Here is a 25,017-nt window from a genome sequence, read left to right as displayed (position 1 = left end):
CACATCCCTAGACATACGGGCAATTTAGCATTGCCAATTCACTCAACCTGCACATCTTTAGACAGTGGGAGGAAACTTGAGCAGCCACATGGACATAGTGCAAACTCCATACAATCTCCTAAAAGGTTAATCTCCCAATCTCCCAAATGCTAACCACTGAGCTACCATGCTGTCCCTTTAATGCATAAAGTTTTGTTTTCTTCCATTTAATATGCTTATCCCCTTCCCATTTAAATCATCATGCTGTGTCCATATCAAATTTGTAATTGCCATAAATAATCCACGCTCAATTACATGCAAGATGGAAACATGTCTTCAACACAATTTTGATTCATAATCTGACATCTATTATTCCTTGTTAACAATTCACGAAAGAAAGTAGACCTTCATTATTAATACTCCAGTACAACATATAAGGCTTCTACTTAAATCCAGGCAGCACTCTTTTCAAAAAAAAAGTCAAGTCTCAAATTTACCAACTAAGAGAAGTGGACCATATGGCCCCTAAAAAAATCTGCTGCCATTCAAATTAAATCATGTCTGGTCTTTAGGTCAGAGAGGAAATCAGTGTGGAAACAGACCTTTCAGGCCAACTTATTCACACCGACCAGATATCCCAAATTAATTTAGACCCATTTGCCTGCGTTTGTACCATATCCCTCTAAACCTTATTATTCACGTATCTGTCCAAATGTCTTTTAAATGTTGTACTTGACCAGACCTCTACCACTCCCTCCAGCACCTCATTTTGTTTATAGACTACCCTCTGAAAAAGGTGTCCTTCAGGTCCCTTTTAAATCTTTCCTCTCCCACCTTAGAACTAAGCCCTGTTAGATTTGGACTCCCCTACCCCAGGGAAAATACTTTGGCTACTCACCTTATTACGCCCCTGACTATTTCGCAAACCTCTGTAAGGTCACCTTTAGTCTCCTACATGCCAGGGTAAAAGGCCTACCTATCCAGTCTCTCTTTATGATTCAAACCTTCCAGGCTTGGTAACATCCTTGTTATTCTTCCACATTAAACAGATGTTCACCTGCATATCTGCTAATGTGGTATACTGTATCCGCTGTTCCTGACGTGGCCTCCTCTACATTAGGGAAATCAAATGGAGGCTTGGAGACTGCTTTGCAGAGCACCTACGCTGGCATGTGGCAAACAACAATACCTCCCAGTTGTGAATCACTTCAACTCCCCTTCCCACTCCTTGGGTGACGTATCCATCCTGGGCCTCCTCCAGTGCCACAACGATGCCACCCAAAAACTGGAGGAACAGTGTCTCATATACCGCCTGGGAACCCTACAACGCAAAAGTCTCAATGGACTTTACAAGCCTCAAAATCTCCCCACCCCCCAACCTCATCCCAAGACAGCACCCATCCCGCTGTTCCCACTTCCTTGGCCTGTCCATCCTTTATCCCACCTATCTGTTCCTCCCACCTCATGGGCCAACCCACACCACCACTTCCTACCTATACTCACCTCACACCTCATCCCCGTCTCCTTGACCCATCTAGAACATAGAACATTACAGCACAGTGCAGGCCCTTCGGCCCTCGATGTTGTGCCGACCTGTCATACCGATCTCAAGCCCATCTAACCTACACTATTCCACGTACGTCCATATGCTTATCCAACGATGACTTAAATGTACCCAAAGTTGGCAAATCTACTACCGTTGCAGACAAAGCGTTCCATTCCCTTACTACTCTTCGAGTAAAGAAACTACCTCTGACATCTATCCTATATCTTCCACCCCTCAATTTAAAGCTATGCCCCCTCGTGCTCGCCGTCACCATCCTAGGAAAAAGGCTCTCCCTATCCACCCTATCTAACCCTCTGATTATTTTAGATGTCTCAACTAAGTCACCTCTCAACCTTCTTCTCTCTAATGAAAACAGCCTCAAGTCTCAGCCTTTCCTCATAAGACCTTCCCTCCATACCAGGCAACATCCTAGTAAATCTCCTCTGCACCCTTTCCAAAGCTTCCACATCCTTCTTATAATGCGGTGACCAGAACTGTACACAATACTCCAAGTGCGGCCGCACCAGAGTTTTGTACAGCTTCACCATAACCTCTTGGTTCTGGAACTCGATCCCTCTATTAATAAGAAGGCATACAGTGTTTTAGCTTTTAACAGCCCTGTCAACCTGGGTGGCAACTTTCAATGGTCTGCATACATGGACACAGAGATGTCTCTGCTCATCTACACCACCAAGAATCTTACCATTAGCCCAGTACTTTGCATTCCGGTTACTCCTACCAAAGTGCATCACCTCACACTTGTCTGCATTAAACTCCATTTGCCACCTCTCAGCCCAGCTCTGCAGCATATCTATGTCTCACTGCAACCTACAGCATCCTTCGTCACTATCCATGACTCTACCGACCTTAGTGTCGTCTGCAAATTTACTAACCCATCCTTCTACGCCCTCATCCAGGTCATTTATAAAAATGACAAACAGCAGTGGACCCAACACCGACCCTTGCAGTACACCACTAGTAACTGCTCTCCAGGATGAACATTTCCCATCAACTACCACCCTCTGGCTTCTTTCAGCAAGCCAATTTCCAATCCAAACTGCTATATATCCCACAATTCCATTCCTCCGCATTTTGTACAATAGCCTACTGTGGGGAACCTTATCGAACGCCTTGCTGAAATCCATATACACCACATCAACCACTTTACTCTCATCTACCTGTTTGGTCACCTTCTCAAAGAACTCATTAAGGTTTGTGAGGCACGACCTTCCCTTCACAAAACCGTGCTGACTATGCCTAATCAATTTATTCTTTTCTATATGATTATAAATCCTATCCCTTATAACCTTTTCCAACACTTTACCAACAAAAGAGGTAAGGCTCACTGGTCTATAATTACCAGGGTTGTCTCTACTCCCCTTCTTGAACAGGGGAAGCACATTTGCTACCCTCCAGTCATCTGGCACTATTCCTGTAGACAATGACGAGTTAAAGATCAACGCCAAAGGCTCGGCAATCTCCTCCCTGGCTTCCCAGAGGATCCGGGGATAAATCCCATCTGGCCCAGGGGACTTATCTATCTTCACCCTCTGTCTTCTCTGCACCTATCTGCTCCATTATCCACCTATCATCATCTCCCTCTCTATTTATTTCAGAGTCCCCTTCCCCTCCCCCATTTCTGAAGAAGGGTCCAGACCGAAACGTCTGCTCTTGCTCTTCGGACACTGTCTGGCCTGCTGTGTTCATCCAGCTCCACACCTGGTTATCTCAGACTTCAGTATCGGCAGTTCCTACTATCACTCAACATCCTTCTAAGTTGTATATGCAACCTTTCCAGTTTAATAACATCCTTCCTATAGAAGGGCGACCATAACTGTATGCAATACTCCAAATGAGGATTTACCAATGTTCTGTACAGCTGTAACAACATTCTAACACCTGTACCTTGTGACATGAATCATCTCAGCTCCAGAACATCTCTGCACGAGTTCCTCAGGGCAGTGTCCAGTGTCCAAGGTCTAACCATCTTCAGCTGCTTCATCAGTGACCTTCCCTCCATCATAAAGGTTAGAAGTAGGGGTGATCGCCAATGACTGCACAATGTTCAGCACCATTCCTGACTCCTCAGATACTGAAGCAGTCCATATTCACATGCAAGATATGGACAATATCCAGGCTTGGACTGACACATGGCAAGTGACATTCGCGCCACACTAATGCCAGGCTAAGACCATCACCAAGACGACCTGATCTAACCACCGTCTCTTGATATTCAATGGTGTTATCATCACTGAATTCCCCACTATCAACATTCTGGGGTCACCCTCGACTAGAAACTCAACTGGACTCACTACATTAACAGAATGGCTACAAGAGCAGGCCAGAAGCTAGGTATATTGCGGCGAGTAACTCAACTCCTGACTCCTCAAAACCTGCACATTATCTACAAGGCACAAGTCAGGATGTGATGGTATACTCCCCTCTTGTCTGGAGTAGTGCAGCCCAACAACACTCAAAAGAAGCCTGACACCATCCAGGAAAAAGTGGCCAGCTTGATTGGCACTACAGCCACTCCCTCCGCCAATGATGCTCAGTGGTAGCAGTGTATACTATCTACAAGATGCACAGCAAAAATTCACCAAAGGTCCTCAGACAGGACCTTCCAAACCCACAACCACTTCTACCTAGAAGGACAAGGGCCTCAGACATATGAGAACACCACCACCCCCAAGGCACTCACCATCCTGACTTCAAAATATATCGCCATTCCTTCACTGTCTCTGGGTCAAAATCCTGGAATTCCATCCCTAATAGTATTGTGGGTTAGCTCACCGCTGGAAGAGTGCAGCAATTTAAGGCGGCAGCTGACCACCACCTTCTTCAGGGCAACTAGGGATGGACAAGAAATGCTGGCCAGTCAGCGACGCACACATCCCACAAAAGGATTTGATAAAAATACTCCATAAACTGTCTTCTGCCTCAAGTCTACTTTCCCATCCTCTTCCCCATGGTCCTCAACAATAAAGTTCTGCGTCTCAGCCTTAAGTCTACACGACAATCCAGTGATCCACAACAACTCAGTGAAGAAATTGCCCCAATCTCTGCATCTTATACCGAGACTGTCTTAAGTGCTCAAAATGTAGTAAACATCATGCGTCAAGCAAATGAAGCACCATCAGAATCTATGTTCCCAAGCTCAAATTTACTAAGCAAAGCATAAAATATTTCTTTTGACGGTTCAAAACTTTTAGATAAACTAGGCAGGCTATTATTTCAATGGAGACAGACTCCAAAAAGTGCAGCATAGAGGGATCTAGGCAGTCTTGTGCATGAAATAAAATGTTAGCTTTTCAGTGCAGCTAGTCATTAAGGCAGCAATTGTAGTTTTGATCTTTGCGTTGGGGTTTAAACAAAAAGGAAAATCTTGTTACACTGAATAGCGCATTTATGCAGCTGTGCCCATACTTCTCAACCCCCCATATTTGATAAAAGGATATCCAGTCGTTCCAGAAAGTTCATTAATATGCTCGCTGAGCTGAAGGAATCAAGCTGACTAAACCAGTTCAGTATTTATTCATTAGAGTTTAGAACAGGGGTGATCTTATTAATACAGAAGATTTTGCGGGGGTTCAAAGGGTAAATGTTTAGATGATGTTTAGGACATTTCAGTAGTGAGCAAATCTCAAATGTAAAACAATGTCACACAACAAAAGGTCATTCATTTAAAACCAAGATGCAAAGGATTTTCTTCTCCCAGGAGGTTAGTAAATAATTCTTAATTATCCCAGAGAGCTCTAGAGGTTAGATCATTGAAAGTATTTTAAGAGTTGGATAAATGTTTAAAGTATTGAATTGAGGTTATAGGAGGTGGTTGAGAGAAGACTTGAAACCTCTGGCAATCAGCCATGATACTGACTGATAGGGCAGGATTTAGGAGCTGAATAGGCTACACCTGCTCCTATTTCTTAAGATAATGTCAAGCAGAACTTAAGAGCTTAAGGACTACTTTTTGGTTTTGAAAATAGCCACTTTTTCATCCTTAGTAACAGTGTCATTTCTTGATGCAGTAATGTAGCTACAATACCTGTATGTTTGTTGGCATGTGGTATATATGGGCACTAACAGTCACAGAATTAGAAACATTCATCAACATGTTTTACAATCACCAACACTCCATTACAAAAGAAAAAGTCACAGCACACAAAGAAACTATTAATTCCTTGATCACCATAGTAATTAAAATTGCATGAAAGGCCTAAGAGTCAGAAGTCTTTTTTAAATAACTGACACTTCTAAACAAAAGTTATCACCCTAAACATAGATTCCACAAACTGGCATGGTCACAGTCCGAACACATTTCAAACATATTTCATCACATATGCACAAAAGGTACGAAGTGACCACATTCATTGCAATAGCAACCACTACATTATCTTCCATATTAGCTCCTGAATAATATGCAGCCTGAATCTAGGGGTTTTGCTTTTATTTGTGTATTCCATCGTTGACACATTTAAAACTGTATACTATTCTTTGGAAACTTCCTTTCTTCTCCTGGCCGACGTTTGAGTTTTTCTTCCCAAAATTCCCGTGGTACCTCCTCGATTCCCTGCTCCCACACTAACCAATATGCCACCTGCCCCCATGCCACCCCACTTTGCCACTCATTTAATCAGTCTTGCCATTTTCAGCCTGCCGCTCAGCCTACATATGACTTTGCAATTGCCTGTGAATGTGAATACTTCATTCTCTGTGACCTCACCCAAAGCCATTAACATAGACTGTAAATAGCCACGGTCAGATCTTTGATACTTGTGCCACTCTACTAGTTATAATCTACCAACCTGAAAATGACCTTTCATCCCTACTCTGTTGTTCCTATTCATTAACCAATATACTTCCAAATACATCACCCCAGTTTACAAGTTCTTGACTTGCATACTAACCTTTTGCATGGCATGTTGTTTCACACCTTTTGGAAATCTAAGTGCATACTGCATCTTCTACCCCTCAACTGCCCTACTAATTACACACAACCGAAACATGAAACTTTCCTTTCAATGAAATCATACTGCCAGCTTTGCCCGGTTTTACTAGCATAACCAATGATGTCTGTTTAACTGTCAGTAGTTCCCAGTTTTCTCTCTCCCTCCTTTCTCCAATAACAGCATCACATTTGCTAACTTCCAATCTGCTTGGACCATTCCAAATCAAAATTTGGAAAGTTCCAGAACATCATAGCCAGCAGATTTTATCACATATATCTTATGTAGATTAGAAAAATACTTGTCTTTGGCACCTGTCTTCCTTCTTTCAAACACCAGCATTATTGAGATTTCAATATCCCATATTCTTACTGTTTAAGTTATACTGCCTTTCATTGTTCTTTCCCCCTCCCAAAATGCCACTCTGTTTCAGTAGATGATTGATATAAAGAAAACTAATCTACATTCACCTACAACCTCCAGAGTTCTGAGCCAACATGCTCCCTAATTTGATATTAAAATCAGGAAACTGCACTAGTACTTTGCTCATATCTACACTCAAATCACTTTTGTAAACTTCTAATAATGAAGCTCCTGCAAAGATCCCTCAATCCCAGAATATTTTTGGTCTCTAGCCTTCTCTGGATGGTACATTGTAGTATTTGATATTAAAAACAATTTTTGCAGTCAGCAGCTTCTGCAGTACATCAAGTGCAGTCTCTAAAATCAAACAACATTTCCTGTCCACTACACAACAATTTTCTCCAATATTCAATGTAATTAAACTCCACCAACGTTTTTAAAAAAAATCTGTCTGGGCTCTTCTTCATTAATCCAAGCTTTGAGATGGGCTAGTTTCCTTTACTATTACAAGTACATACATCTTTCACCCACATATGGTCCACTTTATCTGCGACGATGGTTCCTTCAAAGAGCCACTCAATTAGCTCCCTCTCCCTACTCCACTATCCTTTCCCAAAATCCTGCTGCATTTCTCCAAAATGCAGTGACCCCCATGGGAAGTACTTATCCCAACTCTTGTCCTTTCAGGACCTTCTTTCAGTTGGGGAACAACATGTAAAAGTTTCGCAGCCGGCCCACAAAATTGGAGATGAAATGAATTTTCCAGGCATACTGGGACACTTAAAAGTTTGGCCTGTACTTTTAAATCATTCATGCTCCTTTGCTTCCGTTAACCTCTCAGTGTCTCTTCAGGTCAATGAGCCTCAGCTGTGGTTCCAGGCAGGACAAGAAACAGGCAGCAGTAACACTCATGAGTGCAATACATCGCACAGCCATGTTGATTCATGCTCTGTTATTCTGCCACTGCATCTGGATTGACTGCTTACTGTGAATGCAACTGTCAATGTTGAGTTCAAATGGACTACGGTCAGTCAAGGACTGATTGAAATCTCAATTCTCTTTTCCAGCTCTCCAGGTTTGCTTCTAATAGCCAGACTGACAGCAAATTCAGTTGGTACACACATACTTTCACCACTGTCTGATGAAGTGTCACCGGAAGCTAGTAAATTTATCGAAGACTTTTTGAAGAGTCTGTGCAATCTTGGCCTTCTGCCACCACATTAGACTGTTGTGTTCCATTAAGTGGCTAAACAACCAATTGTTTGTTCTGAAAGCTTTGCTTGCCTTGACCCATCTGAGTGTATGTATATTCACACACACACACACACACACACAGGTTCCAGAAATGGGCTGTGAGGATTTTCAAGGACCTGTTGCCATAAACAAATCTCACGGTGGCTGGTCTCCATTCTGATTTTTCTATGACTAAGTATTCAAGGCAGATCCCTTCATCCAATCTCACAACAATTTTCACTGCTGCCAAATGAGTAAACATGATCATTTTCAGCCAGAATACAGCTCAATACTTCTTTCACTGGAGAACCACTGGTTCATTACTTGTCATACCATGCACGGTCTGCTCATGACAGTATCCCAAACTCACATGCATTCGCTTTGCCACACAAACCAAACAACCTACTTGATCCATGCGCTGACTTATAGCACAAGCTAAGTAAAACATGTATTTCTTCAGTGAAAAAGTAAGGCCACACACGAATGCAAGAACTTCATTTTGAAGTTAAAAGGAGAGGGGGTTAACTTAATAGCAGATATGAATTTTATTGCAGCTTATACTCAGTTGATTTGTACACCACTATCTACAGTACCTACACACAGGGTGCAGCAGATACCAACACACATCTCAGATTTGCTACTATTCAGCAGTGTAGAGGACAGCTTCAGACTAACATACTAATCAGAAAAACAAAACAAGACAAACCAGTTGTTTCATTTTTGAAAGCTTTTACTTCAAATCTAGATCTGCTTGCAATCCAGCCCAGACAGATCAGATGGCAGCCAGCAGTGAAGGGGCTTATGATCCTATACAAAATCAGTCTGTAGCTGTTTCAAGTCAATTCCTGATTGAACGCAAAGACAATGTTAAACAACCATAATAATAAATTAACAATTACATTCTGACAGAATAAGAGTCTAGAAGGGCTGTTGTGGAAAGTGGAAAAACTAATTATTTTTAACGCAGAAGCTAAAAACAAGTATGGGTGAAGACAGCTTAGTCTGTCATCAGGTAATGTTATACCTGCACTAGGAGTGCAAGGTGATGCATTATGAAATATTCACCATCAAATACAGAATCAAAACACTTACATAAAAAAAGAGAGAAATTTCAATAACATCACCACTGTAAAATAAAAAACAGTTAACCCATACAGCCACTATGCAAAAGTCTGATTCCACAAATTACCTACAGCCAATGCAGGACTGTTGAATAAGCATTAGTCAGCAAGAAAATAAACATTCTGGCCCTGTGCCTGACTCTGCCCCAAGCTCAGCTCTAACCCAATCACAAAGGTGCAATGTCCATCAAATTGTAGCAAACTTGGCCCAACAAGTCAAGATGCCTGCTGCCACGAGGCCTGGGCATCTGTGACCTGAACCTCAAACCCCAGAATCTCAGGTGAATTACCAGCTGTTACTGGAAGAAATATATTATTTTAGCTGCTGTCTCCATCCAGCATCTAAGACTAATTGATGCGTTGATGGCTGAAAGTATTACTTAACGTCAAAACTACCAAAGGAGAGAGAAGAAGCAGAAGCAATCTTGTAACTCTGAAGTAATTACTTAATGAAAATACATTGCTGACTTTTCAAAAATCTGAAACAGAATAGATAGGTTTATGTTTTTAAATTCTTCATGGAATTCATTAAATCAGTCTCCCAAAGAGTATTTGTTTCCCTTTCCTAACAGGGAAAATCCCTTTGATCCTTTAATGTAATCCCTAATTTAACTTTATAATTTAAATTTAATCAATCAGAAAAGCACATCTTAAATTTTTAAAAAGTTACCACATCTTTGCAGTACAGGGTGCATTTGTTCTACCTATTTGAAAGATCGGATTCAGATCCTGAGAAATACCATATGATGATTTGGACAATGCCACTATAATACAGTGGAGAGATTTTTTTTAAATCTAAATTTTGTTTAAAGAATAGAAGAAATAGGTTGGTTGTGAAGTATGCACTTCAAAAGCAAAAAGACTCTGGCATTGGGTGGCTAAATAGTTAGAGAAAATTTTCTGCGGAAGCAAGCTATGTTTTTGAGGAATGAAGAGACACTGAATATCTGGAGGCTGGTTAACATTAGCACAGTCGTAGGGCAGCATCTGACTTGGAGTAAAAACATTCTGTTTCAATCCCTTAGGCTATTATTTCCTGGTTCAGAGTTCAAAATATTACATTTACCAGATGACTCCAAAATTAGAAGCCTAAAGAAGGGCTTCATTCATCCAATGAACCTGCAGGCAGGCAAGCAAGCTCACTCCAACATAAAAGATGAATTAAATCAAAACGTTATTAAACACGCAACTGGATACTGCTCATTATTAGCTGAAGAGGAAACCTTACCCGTTTCAGCTCACTCTCTTCTTCTCTCCCCTCGTTGCTTTTCCCACTTCTGGGAAGTTTGTTCCTTGAGTGCTTGATGGTTGTCTTAATAGCAGGCCGACAAACATAATTCTCCAGGTTTTTGGGGGGTTTCTTAGTTCTCTTAGGCTGCAACCCAATTTTCAGTTTCAGGCTGCCTTCTGCAAAATTTGTCTCCTTAACAGAGAACTGCTGCTGGTCAGAATTTGGGGGATCCAGTTCTTGTCCGGAGTCAGCAGCTTTTCCCACCTCTTGCTTCAAGTTCGTACCATCTTCTTCCTCCAAGACGCCTCCATCTATCTCTCCCTCTCTCCTGCCAACAATTTTGTTGCTGCCACTAATTGGAGAATTTTTTCCAGGGTGGCCCTCTACATCAATGCTCAAAGGCTGGTTCAAGTTTCCTAGTAATGTATTTCTTTGCTCCATTATGCAACTTCCCTCCCTTTACCAGTTTGGTAAGGGCTGTGAGAAAGAGCCACCTGTGTCTTCAGATTGCTCCTTTCTGTAGCAGGCACTGATGCTACGCAAGCTGCCAGGTCACTGCTCCCGGCTGAAATGCAGCATCACGGTCGCTGTAAAAGAGAAACAAAAGTCAGCACTAATTAGGAATCAGCTTCCCATTGGGCTTTCCCCCATCATTAATATCAAGTAATTCTGGAGCAGGTGACAAATTCGAGGACATACCAGTTTTTTCTTCAGGCTCCCGTTTTTCACCAAATTGATTTCCTAAGAACAGTATCTCATCTCATGAGTTAAGATGATTTCTCTGTAAATTCACAGAGGAATGGCATTACGCCATTCAACCCTTCTGGCCTTATTCTTCACCTTTCAATAAAATCATGGCTGATCAAGTAGTGCAATGCCCTTTAACCAGACCAACCCATAACTGTAGATCACTGCTAACCAGAAATCTATCATTCCCTTAACCTTACTCAAAGATAGAGCTTCCACAGCTCTGGTTCACAACCCTGAGTTGAAAAGAATAATCTTGGGCGTAAGTGCTACTCCTCTTAATTTTTATATAGTACATTGTGTTCTAGATTGTGCAACCATGGGAAACATCTTACCTGCATCTACCTTGTCTAAGTACTTTGTAAGTTTCAATAACATCACTTCTCATGCTTTAACATTTAGAGACCAGTCCTGCCATGCCACAAATATGTCTCGAACCTTCATTACGCTCCATCTATGCCATAACATTTTTGAGATAAGTAGCCCAGAATTACATGCAGTATTCAAGGTGTGGTTGCAACAAGCTCCCACATAGTTGAAGCAAGATGTCTTTACTCCTGCACCCGAATCCTCTTGCAAGAAAGGGTAACATTCCATCAAGCTTCCAAATCGCTTGCAACACCTGCGTGTTAGCCTTCAGTGACTTATCAAGAGGACACCTTGGTCCCTTTGTAAATTACAATTTCTAGCCTCTTGCCATTTAAGAAATAACTGTGCACATATATTCCTCAAAAATGAATAACCTCCATTTTTTCCACATTATATTCTTCCAGGTTCTTGCCCATTCACTAAGCCTGTCCAAATCCTCCTAAAGCTGCTTTACACCTTCCTCACAACACACATTCCCACTTAGCTTTGTATCATCTGAAAACGTGAAAAAGTTACCTTTGATTTCACCAAGTCACAGATTTATTGTGAACAATTGGGGATCAAGTCCTGATCCTTGTCGTACCCTACTAGTCTCAGCCTGCCAACATGTGAAAGATTTATTTATCTTCCTACTGTTTTCTGCTAATAAACAAACAATCCGTGCCAGTACATTATCTCCTACATGCTTTAACTTTAACTAGTCTCGAAATGAGGGATTTATCTTTTAGCCTTTTGAAAACCTAAGTATACTAATTCCATTAGCTGCCCCCTTACCAATGTTGGTAGTCACATCTTCAAAAACCTCTCAAGTTTAAACATGATTGCTTAATAGCTAACTATGCCTAAACAGAGCGTAATTATCTGAGGTTCTCTTTATCATATCCTACATAACAACATGCAGCATTTTTTCCCTGCTACTGATGCAGGATTAAAAAGTCTGTTGTTTGCTGTTTTCTCTCTCATTCTTAAATACTGGAGTAGCATTGCTACGTTCCAATCCACAGGAATCATTCCAGATTCTATAGAATTTGAGGATAATCATTAATGTATCAACTACCTCAGTAGCCATCTCTTGCAATGCTTGGGATGCAGATTATCACATCTGAGGATTTATCACCTTTCAGCTCCATTAATTTCTCCAGCACCATCTTCTTATTCAGAAATTTCCTTCAACCACATTTTCCCAAGTCACTTACGTATCTAATTCTGGGAGATGAGTTTTTGTCTGCTTCCTCTGAGGAAGATACAAGTAATCATTTAGGGTCTTTGCCATTTCTCTATTTCTAACAAATGTTTCTGACTCGAACAAACTCTGACTCATTTTAGCCAAACATTTGTCTTTTTAACATATCTGATGATAAAGGGTTTTACATAATCTTGTTGTTATAGAACCTTCTGCGAAGAGTGTCCACAATATGATAGGAGTTTACATTATGTTTCAAAGTGAGGCAGTCCAATCTGAAGCACAAGTGTTAAAATTTGAATAAGTAAATTACGAAGGCATGAGGCTCAAATTGGCTGAGGTAGATTGGGAAAATATATTAAAAGGCATGACTGTACATAAACAATGTCCTATTCATTCAAGATGTGAAACTCAAAAACAGTCAACCAGCCATAGCTGACAAAGATAGCTCTGGTTTATATATAAGATAGTAGAAAATGCCTATAAAGTTGTCCCAAGTATTGGTAAAATATCAGAGGATTGAGCTTGAGCGTTCACAGGTCACAACGGTCAACATGTGGCTCTGCCAACTCTTAAAGGTCACCCAGCCCACCATCAAATTCTTACAGAAGGGACAATTTTCAAGGCTCCAAATGGTGTCCCCATGTGAAAATGTTTAGGAAGCTCTGAATTAAATATAACATTGTTCTTTGGGGATGGAGTGTGGAAAGAATTACATTTCAGCCTCAAACATTTTTTCCCATCAGAATTTTATGACTTTGAACACGAGCTTCTCTCTCCATCTTCTAACATGGAATTGAGGCCTAGCCAACCCAATCGATCCTCATAAACAAACCTGCCATCCCAGGAATCAATCCGCTGAACTATCTCTGTACTCTGCGACAATTATATCTTTTAGTAAGTAAGGAGGCTAAATCTGCACACAGTATTCCAGCTACAGTTTCACCAAGGTCTTCCACACCCACAGCAAGATATCCTTGAGTGGTACTCAAAATCTCTTGCATCGAATGCCAACACGTTAGCCTTCCTAACTGCTTGTCGCAGCTGCAAAGTTGCATGTAGCAACTGATGTGCAAGAATTCCCAGATTCCCTGGCACACTTAACATTTCCCAATCTATACCTATATAGACTAATAGTCTACCAGTCACTTTTTTTCTAGCAAAGTGAATAACTTCATAATAGCAGACCAGTGACATACACATTATTTGTTACCTATCAATAACGAATATCATCCCATCTCTTTTCCTAGTCCTAGTAATTTTTTAATACAGTGGGCAGAAACCACTATGTATTCTACATCAGGTCGTTCACCACCATTACATTTATGATAAAAATCCAGTTAATAGGGCAAGTTAAGTAGTTATTTTAACATAGTAACAAGGAGCTCTGCTGGAGTCAAGACTAATATTCATCCCTCAATGGGCTTCATAAAATCTGATTACCTTGTCATTATCTCATACTTCTACGGAGATTATTAAATTTCCCCTACATGGCAATAATATTTTCTTCCATGGCTTTGGGATTCTCTGAAAGTTGCAGAAGGTACAATTTAAATCCAAGACAAAGTGTTGGAAAAACTCAGATGTGGCAGCATCTGTAGAGACTAAAACAGAGTTAACGTCAAGTCCAATGGCCTGCTGAGTTTCTCCAGCACTTAGTTTTTTGTTTCGAATTTCCAGCAGCCAGTGTTCACTTTTATTGCATTTACATTGTAAGTTGCATTCTTTCCTTAAAAGCCTAGCATAAACAAGCATAGCAGTGTATTCATCTGCTCAATCTTCAGAATAAGCTAGATATGGTGGATGTATGAATAGGGTTTGAACAGCTGCTGAAGGACTCACATATCACGGTTAAGTTCGATGACATGGAATTCAGGGCAAGTTTGCCAACTGGATATAAAATTAGCTTTATGGGAGGAGACAAAGAGGCCAATGACCAGCTGCGTTCTTCAGGGATTGGTACTGGGTCCACTTTTGTTTATCATTTATATAAATGATTTGGATGAAACTACAGGTGGCACTTTAGGTTTGCAGATAACACCAAAACTGGTGGTTTAATTGTCAGTGAAGGTTATCTAAGATTACAAAGCGATCTTGATCAATTCTGTAAATTGGCAGAGGAAAGGCAGACAGAGTTTAATTTGGATAAATTAAAGATACTGCATTTTGGTTATACATACAGTGGCTGAACTTTTACAATTAATGGTAGGGTCCAGGGGAGTGTAGAAGAACAGAGAGACCTAAGGGTTCAGGTACATATTCTTTGCATCACAGGTAGACAGTGGTTAAGGCGGCATTTGGCATGCTTGTGTTCATTGCTCAGACCACTAAGGATAGGAATTGGGATGTCATGTTGAGGTTGCACAGGACATGAAGAGATATTTTCTGGAGTACTGTGTGCCATTCTGGTCACCCTGTGACAGGAAGGATATAAATAATAAGTAGATAGGATTCAGAAAGATTCACCAGGATGTTGCCAGGACTGGAGAGTTTGAGATGTAAAAAACTAACCTCTTTTTCCACTGGAGCACAGAGGGTGGACGGGTGATCTTAGAATGGTTTTTAAATCATAAGGGACGTAGCTAAGTTGCATGACATGGGTCTTTCCCTGCTCCCCGCTTCCCCAACCCCCCAAAGGTCAGTGGGGGTTCAAAACTAGCAGGCATATTTAAATCAAGAGGAAAAAGATTTAAAAAAAGGACAAGAGCAGCAACTTTATTTTTTTTAAAAGAGTGGTTTTGTGTGGAATGAACTGCCAGAGGAAGTGGTGGATGCAGGTATGCTTACAACATTTAAAAGACATTTGGGTAATTCCTGATCAGCAAGGGCTTGGAGGGATATGGGCCAAACGCTAGCAGATTGGACTAGATTAGTTTGGGAAGATGGTTGGCATAGACCAAAAGGTTTATTTCTACGTCGGATGACAATGGCACGACTACTTCCTCTGGCAGTTCATGTCACATGTGAACAACCCTTTGTGTGAAAAAGGTGCCACTCAGGTCCCTTTTAAATTTTTCCTTCTATCACCCTAAAATTATGCCCTCCAGTTTTGAATTCCCCCACCCTATCTTAAATATCCTGCCAATATTCACCTAAATTATCTACGTATAAAATGACGAACCAATTTTGATAGGCGGTCTAGCACAAATTAGGGTCTTTAGAAAAATAACTAAAATTTGGAACAGGGTGATGGAAAGATTTTCTCTACATCATGGGAAGAGGAGGTGGGAGAGCATATTGAAATAAAATGATGATGTTTGAGCAAGGCTGGATGAGAACTCAGCAAAAGAGAAGGCTTGAAAACTTTTAGTGATAATGGGAACTGCAGATGCTGAAGAATCCAAGATAAAGTGTGAAGTTGGATGAACACAGCAGGCCAAGCAGCATCTCAGGAGCACAAAAGCTGACGTTTTGGGCCTAGACACTTCATCAGAGGGGGGGATGGGGAGACGGTTCTAAAATAAATAGGGATAGAGGGGGAAGTGAACCGAAGATGGAGAAAAGAAGATAGGTGGAGAGGAGAGTATAGGTGGGAGGTAGGGAGGGGATAGGTCAGTCCAGGGAAGACTGACAGGTCGAGGAGGTGGGATGAGGTAGTAGGTACGAAATGGAGGTGTGGCTTGAGGTGGGAGGAAGGGATGGGTGAGAGGAAGAACAGGTTAGGGAAGCGGAGACAGGCTGGACTGGTTTTGGGATGCACTGGGGGGAGGGGGCGAGCTGGGCTGGTTTTGTGATGCGGTGGGGGGAGGGGAAGAACTGGGCTGGTTTTGGGATGCAGTGAGGGGAAGGGAGATTTTGAAGCTTGTGAAGTCCACATTGATACCATTGGGCTGCAGGGTTCCCAAGCGGAATACGAGTTGCTGTTCCTGCAACCTTCGGGTGGCATCATCGTGGCACTGCAGGAAGCCCATGATGGACATGTCGTCTGAGGAATAGGAGGGGGAGTTAAAATGGTTCGCGACTGGGAGGTGCAGTTGTTTATTGTGAACCAAGCGGAGGTGTTCTGCAAAGTGGACCCCAAGCCTCTGCCTGGTTTCCCCAATGTAGAGGGAGCCACACCGGGTACAATGGATACAGTACACCACATTGGCAGATGTGCAGGTGAACAACTGCTTAATATGGAAGGTCATCTTGGGGCCTGGGATGGGGGTGAGGGAGGTGGTGTGGGGGAAAGGGGTTGCCTGTGGTTGCAGGGGCAGGTGCCGGGTGTGGTGGGGTTGGAGGTGAGTGTGGAGCGGACAAGGGAGTCGCGGAGAGAGTGGTCTCTCCAGAAGGCAGACAAGGGTGGGGATGGAAAACTGTCTTGGGTGGTGGGGTCGGATTGTAGATGGTGGAAGTGTTGGAGGATGATGCGTTGTATCTGGAGGTTGGTGGGGTGGTATGTGAGAATGCGGGGGATCCTCTTGGGGCAGTTGTGGAGGGGGCGGGGTGTGAGGGATGTGTTGCGGGAAATGCGGTCAAGGGCGTTCTCGACCACTGCGGGCGGAAAGTTGCGGTCCTTGAAGAACGTGGACATCTGGGATCTGCAGGGGTGGAATGCCTCATCCTGGGAGCAGATGCGGCGGAGACGGAGGAATTGGGAATAGGGGATGGAATTTTTTCCAGGAGGGTGGGTGGGAGGGAGGAAGTGTGCCCGAGATGCTGCTTGACTTGAAAACTTTTGTCGATCAACAATATTCTAGAATGCAAGACCTTGCTGCAGGTCTACCCTTATACATGAGCAAAGTCACGCTGTCAAGGCTTGAAGAATTGCAGAATGTTATGATGCAGGCTGCTTTCACTCTGGTATATACAAGTTGAATAATTAAGTAAAATTACGGATAAACTACTTTCTGGCAACATAATTGATTGTCAGAATACCACCAACTTTCACTTGGCTAACAATAATTGCGGCAAGAAAGCAGAATGTGTATTTATCTTCAACCTAAGATTTAGTATACTGAACACTTCCTGGCTCTCAGTAACACAGTTATACAGGGCACATACACAGGAGACTGCGGAGGCAAAATATAGATGTAGGGTAGTGGAGGAGACACTTACCCAGAATAAGTCTTTGATAAAGCAATCTGAAATTGGAACATTGCATGGAAAGACTGATCATAGGTTAAAATGCTGCAGTGCTGAACCTCCAGTCAGCTGACTACACATGAAATGTACTCATTAATTTACTAACTACAGTTAGCAGCATTTCAGTTACTCTGTAAGACTGACAAGTTTTACATTAATGAATCTGCAGATCCTCCTCACCTTCCCAATAATAAAGCAAATGCCAGGAATCAAGGCTGTTGAGTACTCCATCCCCTTCACGATATATAATTAGCTTATTCAAATAAAGCTGAATCCAAACAGAGCCTGACCAATGCAAAGAACAAGCTGGAAGCCTTTGCATTCGTCCATCAGCACAAATCAGATACTGTACAGGAGTCAATTTTCAAAGCAACAGAAAGTAGTTGGTAGGTAACATCTGTTTAAAAAACCTCCAAGGAAGTTCTTAATGTATTTATTAAATTTCACTTACTTCATTAGCTTCAAACAGCTCAAGAATTCCTTAATAAAATCCATTATTCAATGCCAGAAACAACAACACAAACCACAGTGCTAGTTAAAATCCTCCATCCTCCAAATCTCGTGAATAGTATCACTGAATGCTTAGGCAACATGAGCAGTGTAATAAAGACATGGGGCAATTTTGTAAAGACTTCCAAAGCGTTCTGCAGGGATCAGTGCTGGGTCCGCTGTTGTGTGTCATTTTATATAAAACGATACAGATGAGAATTTAGAAGGCATTATTACTAAGTTTGCAGATGATACCTTAATTGGTGGTATAATCAACAGTAAAGATGGTTATCTAAGATTACAAAGTGGGACTAGTTTAGCTTGGGAAACTTGGCCAGCATGGATGAGTTGGACTGAAGGATTTGCTTCTGTGTTGTTATGAGTCTATGATACTTTTAGTGCTGTCATTTCAAGACAAATACTTGCTAATCTAGTTCTCGATTACAATTCTTCATTTCAAGTTGTTCTCAGCACTCAAACAAAAACAAAAGGGCTGATCTCTCATCTTTAATGCTGTAAACATGTACTCTATGCTTGATAGTTAAAGCACCTACTTTATCCTTTTGGGTGTTTCCTCAGTCTATCGGAACATCGTAGAAAGAAACTTCACCCTCTAAGCAGAGCTATAACAAGAGCAATACCGATAACCCACTCTGGCACAAGTGCAGCTTTGACCAAAGAACAGATTCTGGGAGTCATAGTGGACTTGAGTTGGCAGTCAAAGTCGACATTACTAAATCCAGCTCGTTGCATTAAATCACGAAATGCAGATTTGCAATTACGTCAATATAATAAAGCAGTTTATAAAAGATAGGTACAGGTTCAGAATATAACCAAAGGCAGTTACCACTGTAATAGGATTGCATACCAGGCATTAAAGTTACTGGGTGACTGCAAGAAGACCGTTTGTCTCTAGGAATTTCTGCAACAGCAGAGACATCTGTCCCTGGGAGTTCAATGGGTACCTATCGGTAATCCCTTTCCTTCTGTGGATCAGTGTTAGAACTTGATAAACTGCATCCATTGCATTAAGAAAAGTTTGATGAATGAAGAAATTCAGAAAGCCCATACAAATTTATTGAAGAAAACACTACTTGCTATGGACATGTAAAAGGGCTTGCTAACATTTAAGAGGAAACTACTTCAGGAAAAATGTCTAAGATGTTATAAAGCATTTACATTTAAGACTATAAGACATAGGAGTGGAAGTAAGGCCATTCAGCCCATTCAGTCCACTCAGCCATTTAAATCATGGCTGATGGGCATTTCAACTCCACTTACTCGTACTCTCCCCATAGCCCTTAGTAAGACCATAAGACATAGGAGAAATGCTTTGCTGAGCAGATATCATTTTATGAATTAATAGTTTTAAAAAGCAGCTGAAGCTAAGATCTAAAGCCAGCCAATTCCAAAAAGATGTCCACTGTAAAGAGCAATTTTGAACTTGGCTTACTGTTTAGCAACAAGTTCTTCAATTGGTGTTCGTGATTGAAGGAGCAATTCGAGTGACAGGCATTTAATGTTAAAAAAAAGTGCAGCAAAATTATACAAAAATCCAATTACATTTAATTTTGTAAGGAAGACCCAGACCTGTAAAATCTACTTAATGAAGAAATTAAAGAAACCAACTTATTTCTTCCCAGCGACATCAGCATAGTTACCCCTAGGAGTAATGATCTTTCTTTAGTTAGAAAGATAAAGATTAACAGCTGGCCAAGCACCATTATGGACTTTCTAAAATGCATCCGAAGCTCAGTGACCAGTACCACAGAACAGACTACAATCCACTCCTCATCTACTACCAACATTTGTAATGCTGTACAGTTGACAGCTGTAACAGTCAAATGTTTCAAGTAAAATTCTGGGCCAAACAGAATTCTATCACAACATTCCCACAGGTGATTGCACAATCATCCTTGAGCCTATACAAGACCATAAGACACAAGAGGAGAAATTAGGCCATTCAGCCCATCAGGTCTGCTCCACCTTTCAATCATGGCTGATATCTTATTCAACCCCTTTCTCCTGCATTCTCCCTGTAACCCTCAATAATCAAGAACCTATCCATCTCAGACTTAAAATGTACTCAATGACCTAGCCCCCACTGCCTTCTGTGGCAGTGAATTACACACATTGACCACTCTCTGTCTGAAGACATTTCTCTATCTCCGTTCTAAAAGGTCTTCCCTTTACTCTAAGGCTGTGCCCTTGGATCTGAGATTCTCCTACCAATGGAAGCATCTTCCCAACATCCATTTTAACCAGGACATTCAGTAATCTGAAAATTTCAATTAGATTCCCCCCATCATCCTTCCCAACTCCAATGAGTATAGTCCCAGGGTCCTCAAACATTCCTCATATGTTAAGCTTTCCATTCCTGGGATTATTCTCATGAACCTCCTCTGAACCTGCTCTAGGGCCAGTACATCCTTCCTGAGATATGGGGTCCAAAACTTCACACAATAAAAAGTATATAAAATATATAAAAGTAGATTAAATAAAACATTATAATTTTGCTCTCTCACTAGTTTCTCCACCACCTTCCTCACCACCTCTCCAAGGATGATTCCAGTATAGAATGGTTCCATTTTTAGCATCATTAGCATCTGTTCAACAAGCTAGACATGGATCTGAGGCCCATGGCTGTAAGAAACCACAGAAAGTTATGTGCACAGGCAATGTTAAAAGTGAGCACATATTCACCAGGTGATTCAGCGATGAGTGATCTTCTGAGAGAAACTTGGAAGCCTAAAATTTTTTTCATATAAGCCACTGGCGTGCAGGTTGTCAGGTGACTTAATTTCAAACTTCAAGTTTATGACAGGACTTCTGAAACTCCCAAGAGAACTGTGGAACTCTTCCATCCACGGACTCTCCATTTACACATCTCACTGCTGAAGGACTACCAATGTCAAAGTCCCCTCCCACCCCAGGAATGCCCTCTTCCATCAGGCAAAATATTTAGAAAACTGAACACTTGCACAACAGGTTCAAAAACGGCCTCTTCCTTGCTATTATGAGACTACTGAATGGACCTCTAACTTCAAATAACGTTGATCTTGCTTTGTGTACCTCCTGTGCAACCACAACCTCCTCACTCGAAGCAACCTATGATCTGTATGTTCTTGTTTGCTATGATCTGCCTGTACTGATCACAAAACAAAGCTTTTCACTGTACTTAGGTACACGTGACTGCAAAATAATCAAATCAAATTCAGGTGGTGATGGTGGGAACTATCAAGTTCAATCCTGTCCAGCCAACATTCCTGTCCAGGACAATTCAAGTACTCACTAGAAGCCAAATCCTTACACATGATATAGCAGCATAATTAGCCCATTGTATGACAGCAAGCACCTCACTGAGGCCTATCATAGGAATACTGCAATGTGCTAGGTGTATGAACTTGAAGCACTACCATTTTCTAGTTGTCATGAAACATAGGTCAAAAATTTAATTCAGATCTCCAGGCATCCCGTGCTTGCCTTGTCACTAAATCTTGCCCAGCGTGCTCAAGGATAATAAGTCAAAAAGTTAAAATGTCATTATTGTTTTAGTGAGCTGTTGAAATGAGGCGGGGGGGGTGGGCAAGTGTGCACAGAACACAGTCTTAAGCAAAGAGAGGAAAAAGGACAGAGCTAGAGAGAAAGACGGGGGAGAATATGAAAGTAGTCGAGAGAATAAAGCGGGGGGGGGGGGTGCAGGTGTTCAGTTTTCAAACGTTATTCAGTTTTATTTTTATGAAAAATCTGACTCATCATTGTGATATCCGAGAAGTAATCAACATGCTTTTCCTTGAAAACTCATTGTTCTACTTTCACATCAGCAAAAACAAAACAAATTCTACCAGTTGTCCAGTTGATTCATGGCGATTCAGAGATGAAAAACCCCAACATAGTTTGATTCTATGTGAACTTGCAAACATTCATCGCAATGTTGTGACCAGCTTCAACAGTTCCATTCAAAACTAAAGGTCACTGTCCCAGTGTGAATTTCTATCTTATGTAAAAATTAAAACAAAGAATTCATCAGAAGTACACCAGGATTCTTGTGCCATTTTTTTGACAAGCTATTCCAAAACTTTAATCTGATAGCATCACACTAAACATACCATTTTGCAATTTGCTAAATTCATTGGGATACTAAGGGTGTGATATGATGTTATAGAAAATCATTTTATCATGGATGATGTCTGGACAACTCTTGGGTATTTTAACTGGCAGGAGTTACAAATCTTCCTTTTTTTGACTGGCAATGGTAAAAGTGATTACATATTCACCAGGTGATTCAGCGATAATGAGTGATCTTCTGAGAGAAACTTGGGAGCTCAAAATTTTTTTATCTAAGCCACTGGTGCTCAGGTCGTCAGGTGACTTAATTTATAACTTCAAGTTTATAACAGGACTTCTGAAACTCCCAAGAGAACTGTGGAAGCACCTTCACCCTGCAGGCTGCATCAGTTCAAGAAGCGGAGTCACCACTCTTGCTGGAGGGTAAATCAGGATGTCACTGAGCACTGGTCATGTAAGCGACAACCATACCCTGGAATGAAGATTTCATTAAAACCATGAATATCATTTTTAGTTTGTTACAATCTTACTACCCAAGAATAAATTTTGAACCATTACAAATTAACTTTAAGGTAACTTAGAATAACAAACTTTGAGGTTGATTTGAATTTCTCGTTGCAGTTCAAACAGAACTTAAAAATATTTTGATTTGAGGAAAGGAGCATTACAGTATGAGGAAGCCAAAGAGACTGGGATTTGATTACGTGGATCAGTTTGAAAGGGCACTACCAGATAATTGCCCACCACATTCTACAGTTTCATGAATCTTGTAGTACGTAGTACATAATTCAACATTAGACATATCAACAGCTTATCTACTGTCCTTTATCTTCAGGCTTATATGAAAGAACTTACTTTGTTAGCTGGATCGGAAGCCAAACAAGTGCAAAAAATTTCTACGTTTTCTTCTTCCAAAACAGAAGATTTGAGTCTACTGGCAGAAACTCCAAGGAAAAGCTTGAATGTCTGCTAATAGTTACTTGACATTTTCTAATGCAACCAGTTAAAATCCAAACAACTTGGATCTGCGCCTTTTTGTTTCACCAACCCTGTACAGGACAACTGCATCAATCAGGTACTGGCATTGCATAGCAACCTGTGTAAATGAAAAGGGAGCCAATGCTCATTCATTTAGTACAATGTTAACTAAGCCTATCTAGACGTCCTCTACCAAACCTGGTACAGTAGGTCTCAGGGATCAGAATGGGACATCAATAGTGATATGTGGCCATCAAATTAAGATCTGTTTGAATTTATTTGAAGATAGAGAGGGATAAATATTTCCTCAAACATTGAGGGGCTTTCCGAACCTTTTCCTTTTGTGATTGTATTTCACAACTTTGAAACTTTCATCACAAGGTTGAGGGGGGTGATTCTTGATAGAGCAGGAACACAGCTGTTGCAATTCAAGTGAAACTCCACAGTGGGCACTGTTGCCTCAGAACCAAAATTTCATCTCACTCTCCACTTGGAGTCCATGTTTAAAGTTGCCCATTTAACCTGGTTTTACTGTTAAGATCACAAACTTTGCTGAGCATTGCACTATGTGTTTTAACTTTGTCAAATGCAGTGCATCTGAATTACTTCATGAGTGTGGCGACCTTTCCTCTTCTCAGACTTCCAGCCTCTCCCTGCTCCACACATCACTGGCCAAGGTCTGTACCAGGGATCGCCACCTACAGGCCCCAGACAGCTTTCAATAGACACTATTTGCCCTAGGCCATACCACAGCCGTTGCCCAACGGCATTCCCCAAGAGGCTGCCACTGCCCCATAAGTCACTGGACACAACAACTGGCAGGCCCCCAAAACAGACGCTATTGTAAGTTGAAGATTATAATTAAAAACATAAAAATGCACTTTAGCAGTTATTTCAATGTAGGATTTTAAGACAATGTAAGTACTCTATTTTAATTAAGATACTAATGTTTTAATTGTGTTTCTGCTTAGGAAGAGTCTATAGAATCAATGCTTCATTTGAAGTTTCATCACTCAAATATGCAACGCCAACTTTTAAGGGAAGGCACTGATACTGCTTTAAAAAAAAACTAAGAAAGTTAACTCCTTTCTGATAATAGTTATCACGAGTATCCTCTGTTGGAACTCCCTGGTAAGTCTCCCCTTAACATTCTCCTCTGACTTCTCTCCTTGGAGCAGAAACTTCATATCAGACAACGGGGGAAACTAAGGGGCTAAAAGACTGAGGAACCTATGATCAGACATAATGGGAACTGTAGATGCTGGAGAATCCGAGATAACAAAGTGTGAAGCTGGATGAATACAGCAGGCCAAGCAGCATCTGAGGAGCACATAAGCTGATGTTTCGGGCCTAGACCCTTCATCAGAGAGCAACTTATGGTACTTTTAAGTTAAAGACGAGGAACTTATGATAACTGGTTTCAGCTGAAAAAAAATGCATTGGAAAAACTTCAGGAACCAGTTACTAACAAATCCACAGAACCGGAAAAAAAAAATTGCTGGAGAAACTCAGCAAGTCTGGAACTGTGGAAAGAATGCAGAGTCAACATTTCAGGTCCAGTGACCCTGTCAGAGTCTGATGGGCTTCTTTTTTCATTGACTCATAGGATATGGGAGTCACTGGCTGGGCCAACATTTACTGCCCTCCGATAAGTTGCCTTTGTGGAGATGTGATGAACTGCCTTCTTGAGCCACTGC

At 41.3% G+C, this 25,017-nt stretch overlaps 2 protein-coding genes across 4 annotated transcripts in view; both read right to left on the bottom strand.

Moving 5' to 3' along the window:
* The window catches only part of ash1l (ash1 (absent, small, or homeotic)-like (Drosophila)), a 183,036-nt gene extending 172,030 nt beyond the window's left edge, over positions 1–11,006 (bottom strand). For all 3 annotated transcript variants that reach the window (XM_059643085.1, XM_059643086.1, XM_059643087.1), the window contains exon 1: positions 10,417–11,006. In XM_059643085.1, coding sequence (XP_059499068.1) covers positions 10,417–10,860 — 444 coding nt within the window. In that variant the 5' untranslated portion in view covers positions 10,861–11,006. The remainder of the gene's footprint in view (positions 1–10,416) is intronic.
* Positions 11,007–23,345: 12,339 nt separating this feature from the next.
* Positions 23,346–25,017, bottom strand: part of LOC125449746 (potassium/sodium hyperpolarization-activated cyclic nucleotide-gated channel 4-like) — a 34,908-nt gene continuing 33,236 nt past the window's right edge. The window contains exons 7-8 of the mRNA XM_059642971.1: positions 23,927–24,158; positions 23,346–23,438 (exon numbers count right to left, since the gene is read on the bottom strand). Of these exons, the coding sequence (XP_059498954.1) occupies positions 23,346–23,438; positions 23,927–24,158 (325 nt within the window). The remainder of the gene's footprint in view (positions 23,439–23,926; positions 24,159–25,017) is intronic.

The sequence above is a fragment of the Stegostoma tigrinum genome, chromosome 47 (assembly GCF_030684315.1).
Source record: "Stegostoma tigrinum isolate sSteTig4 chromosome 47, sSteTig4.hap1, whole genome shotgun sequence".
In the NCBI taxonomy this organism is placed as follows: Eukaryota; Metazoa; Chordata; class Chondrichthyes; order Orectolobiformes; family Stegostomatidae; genus Stegostoma; species Stegostoma tigrinum.
Note: the sequence above shows the minus strand (reverse complement) of the source record. Positions and strands in the feature narration are given on the sequence as shown.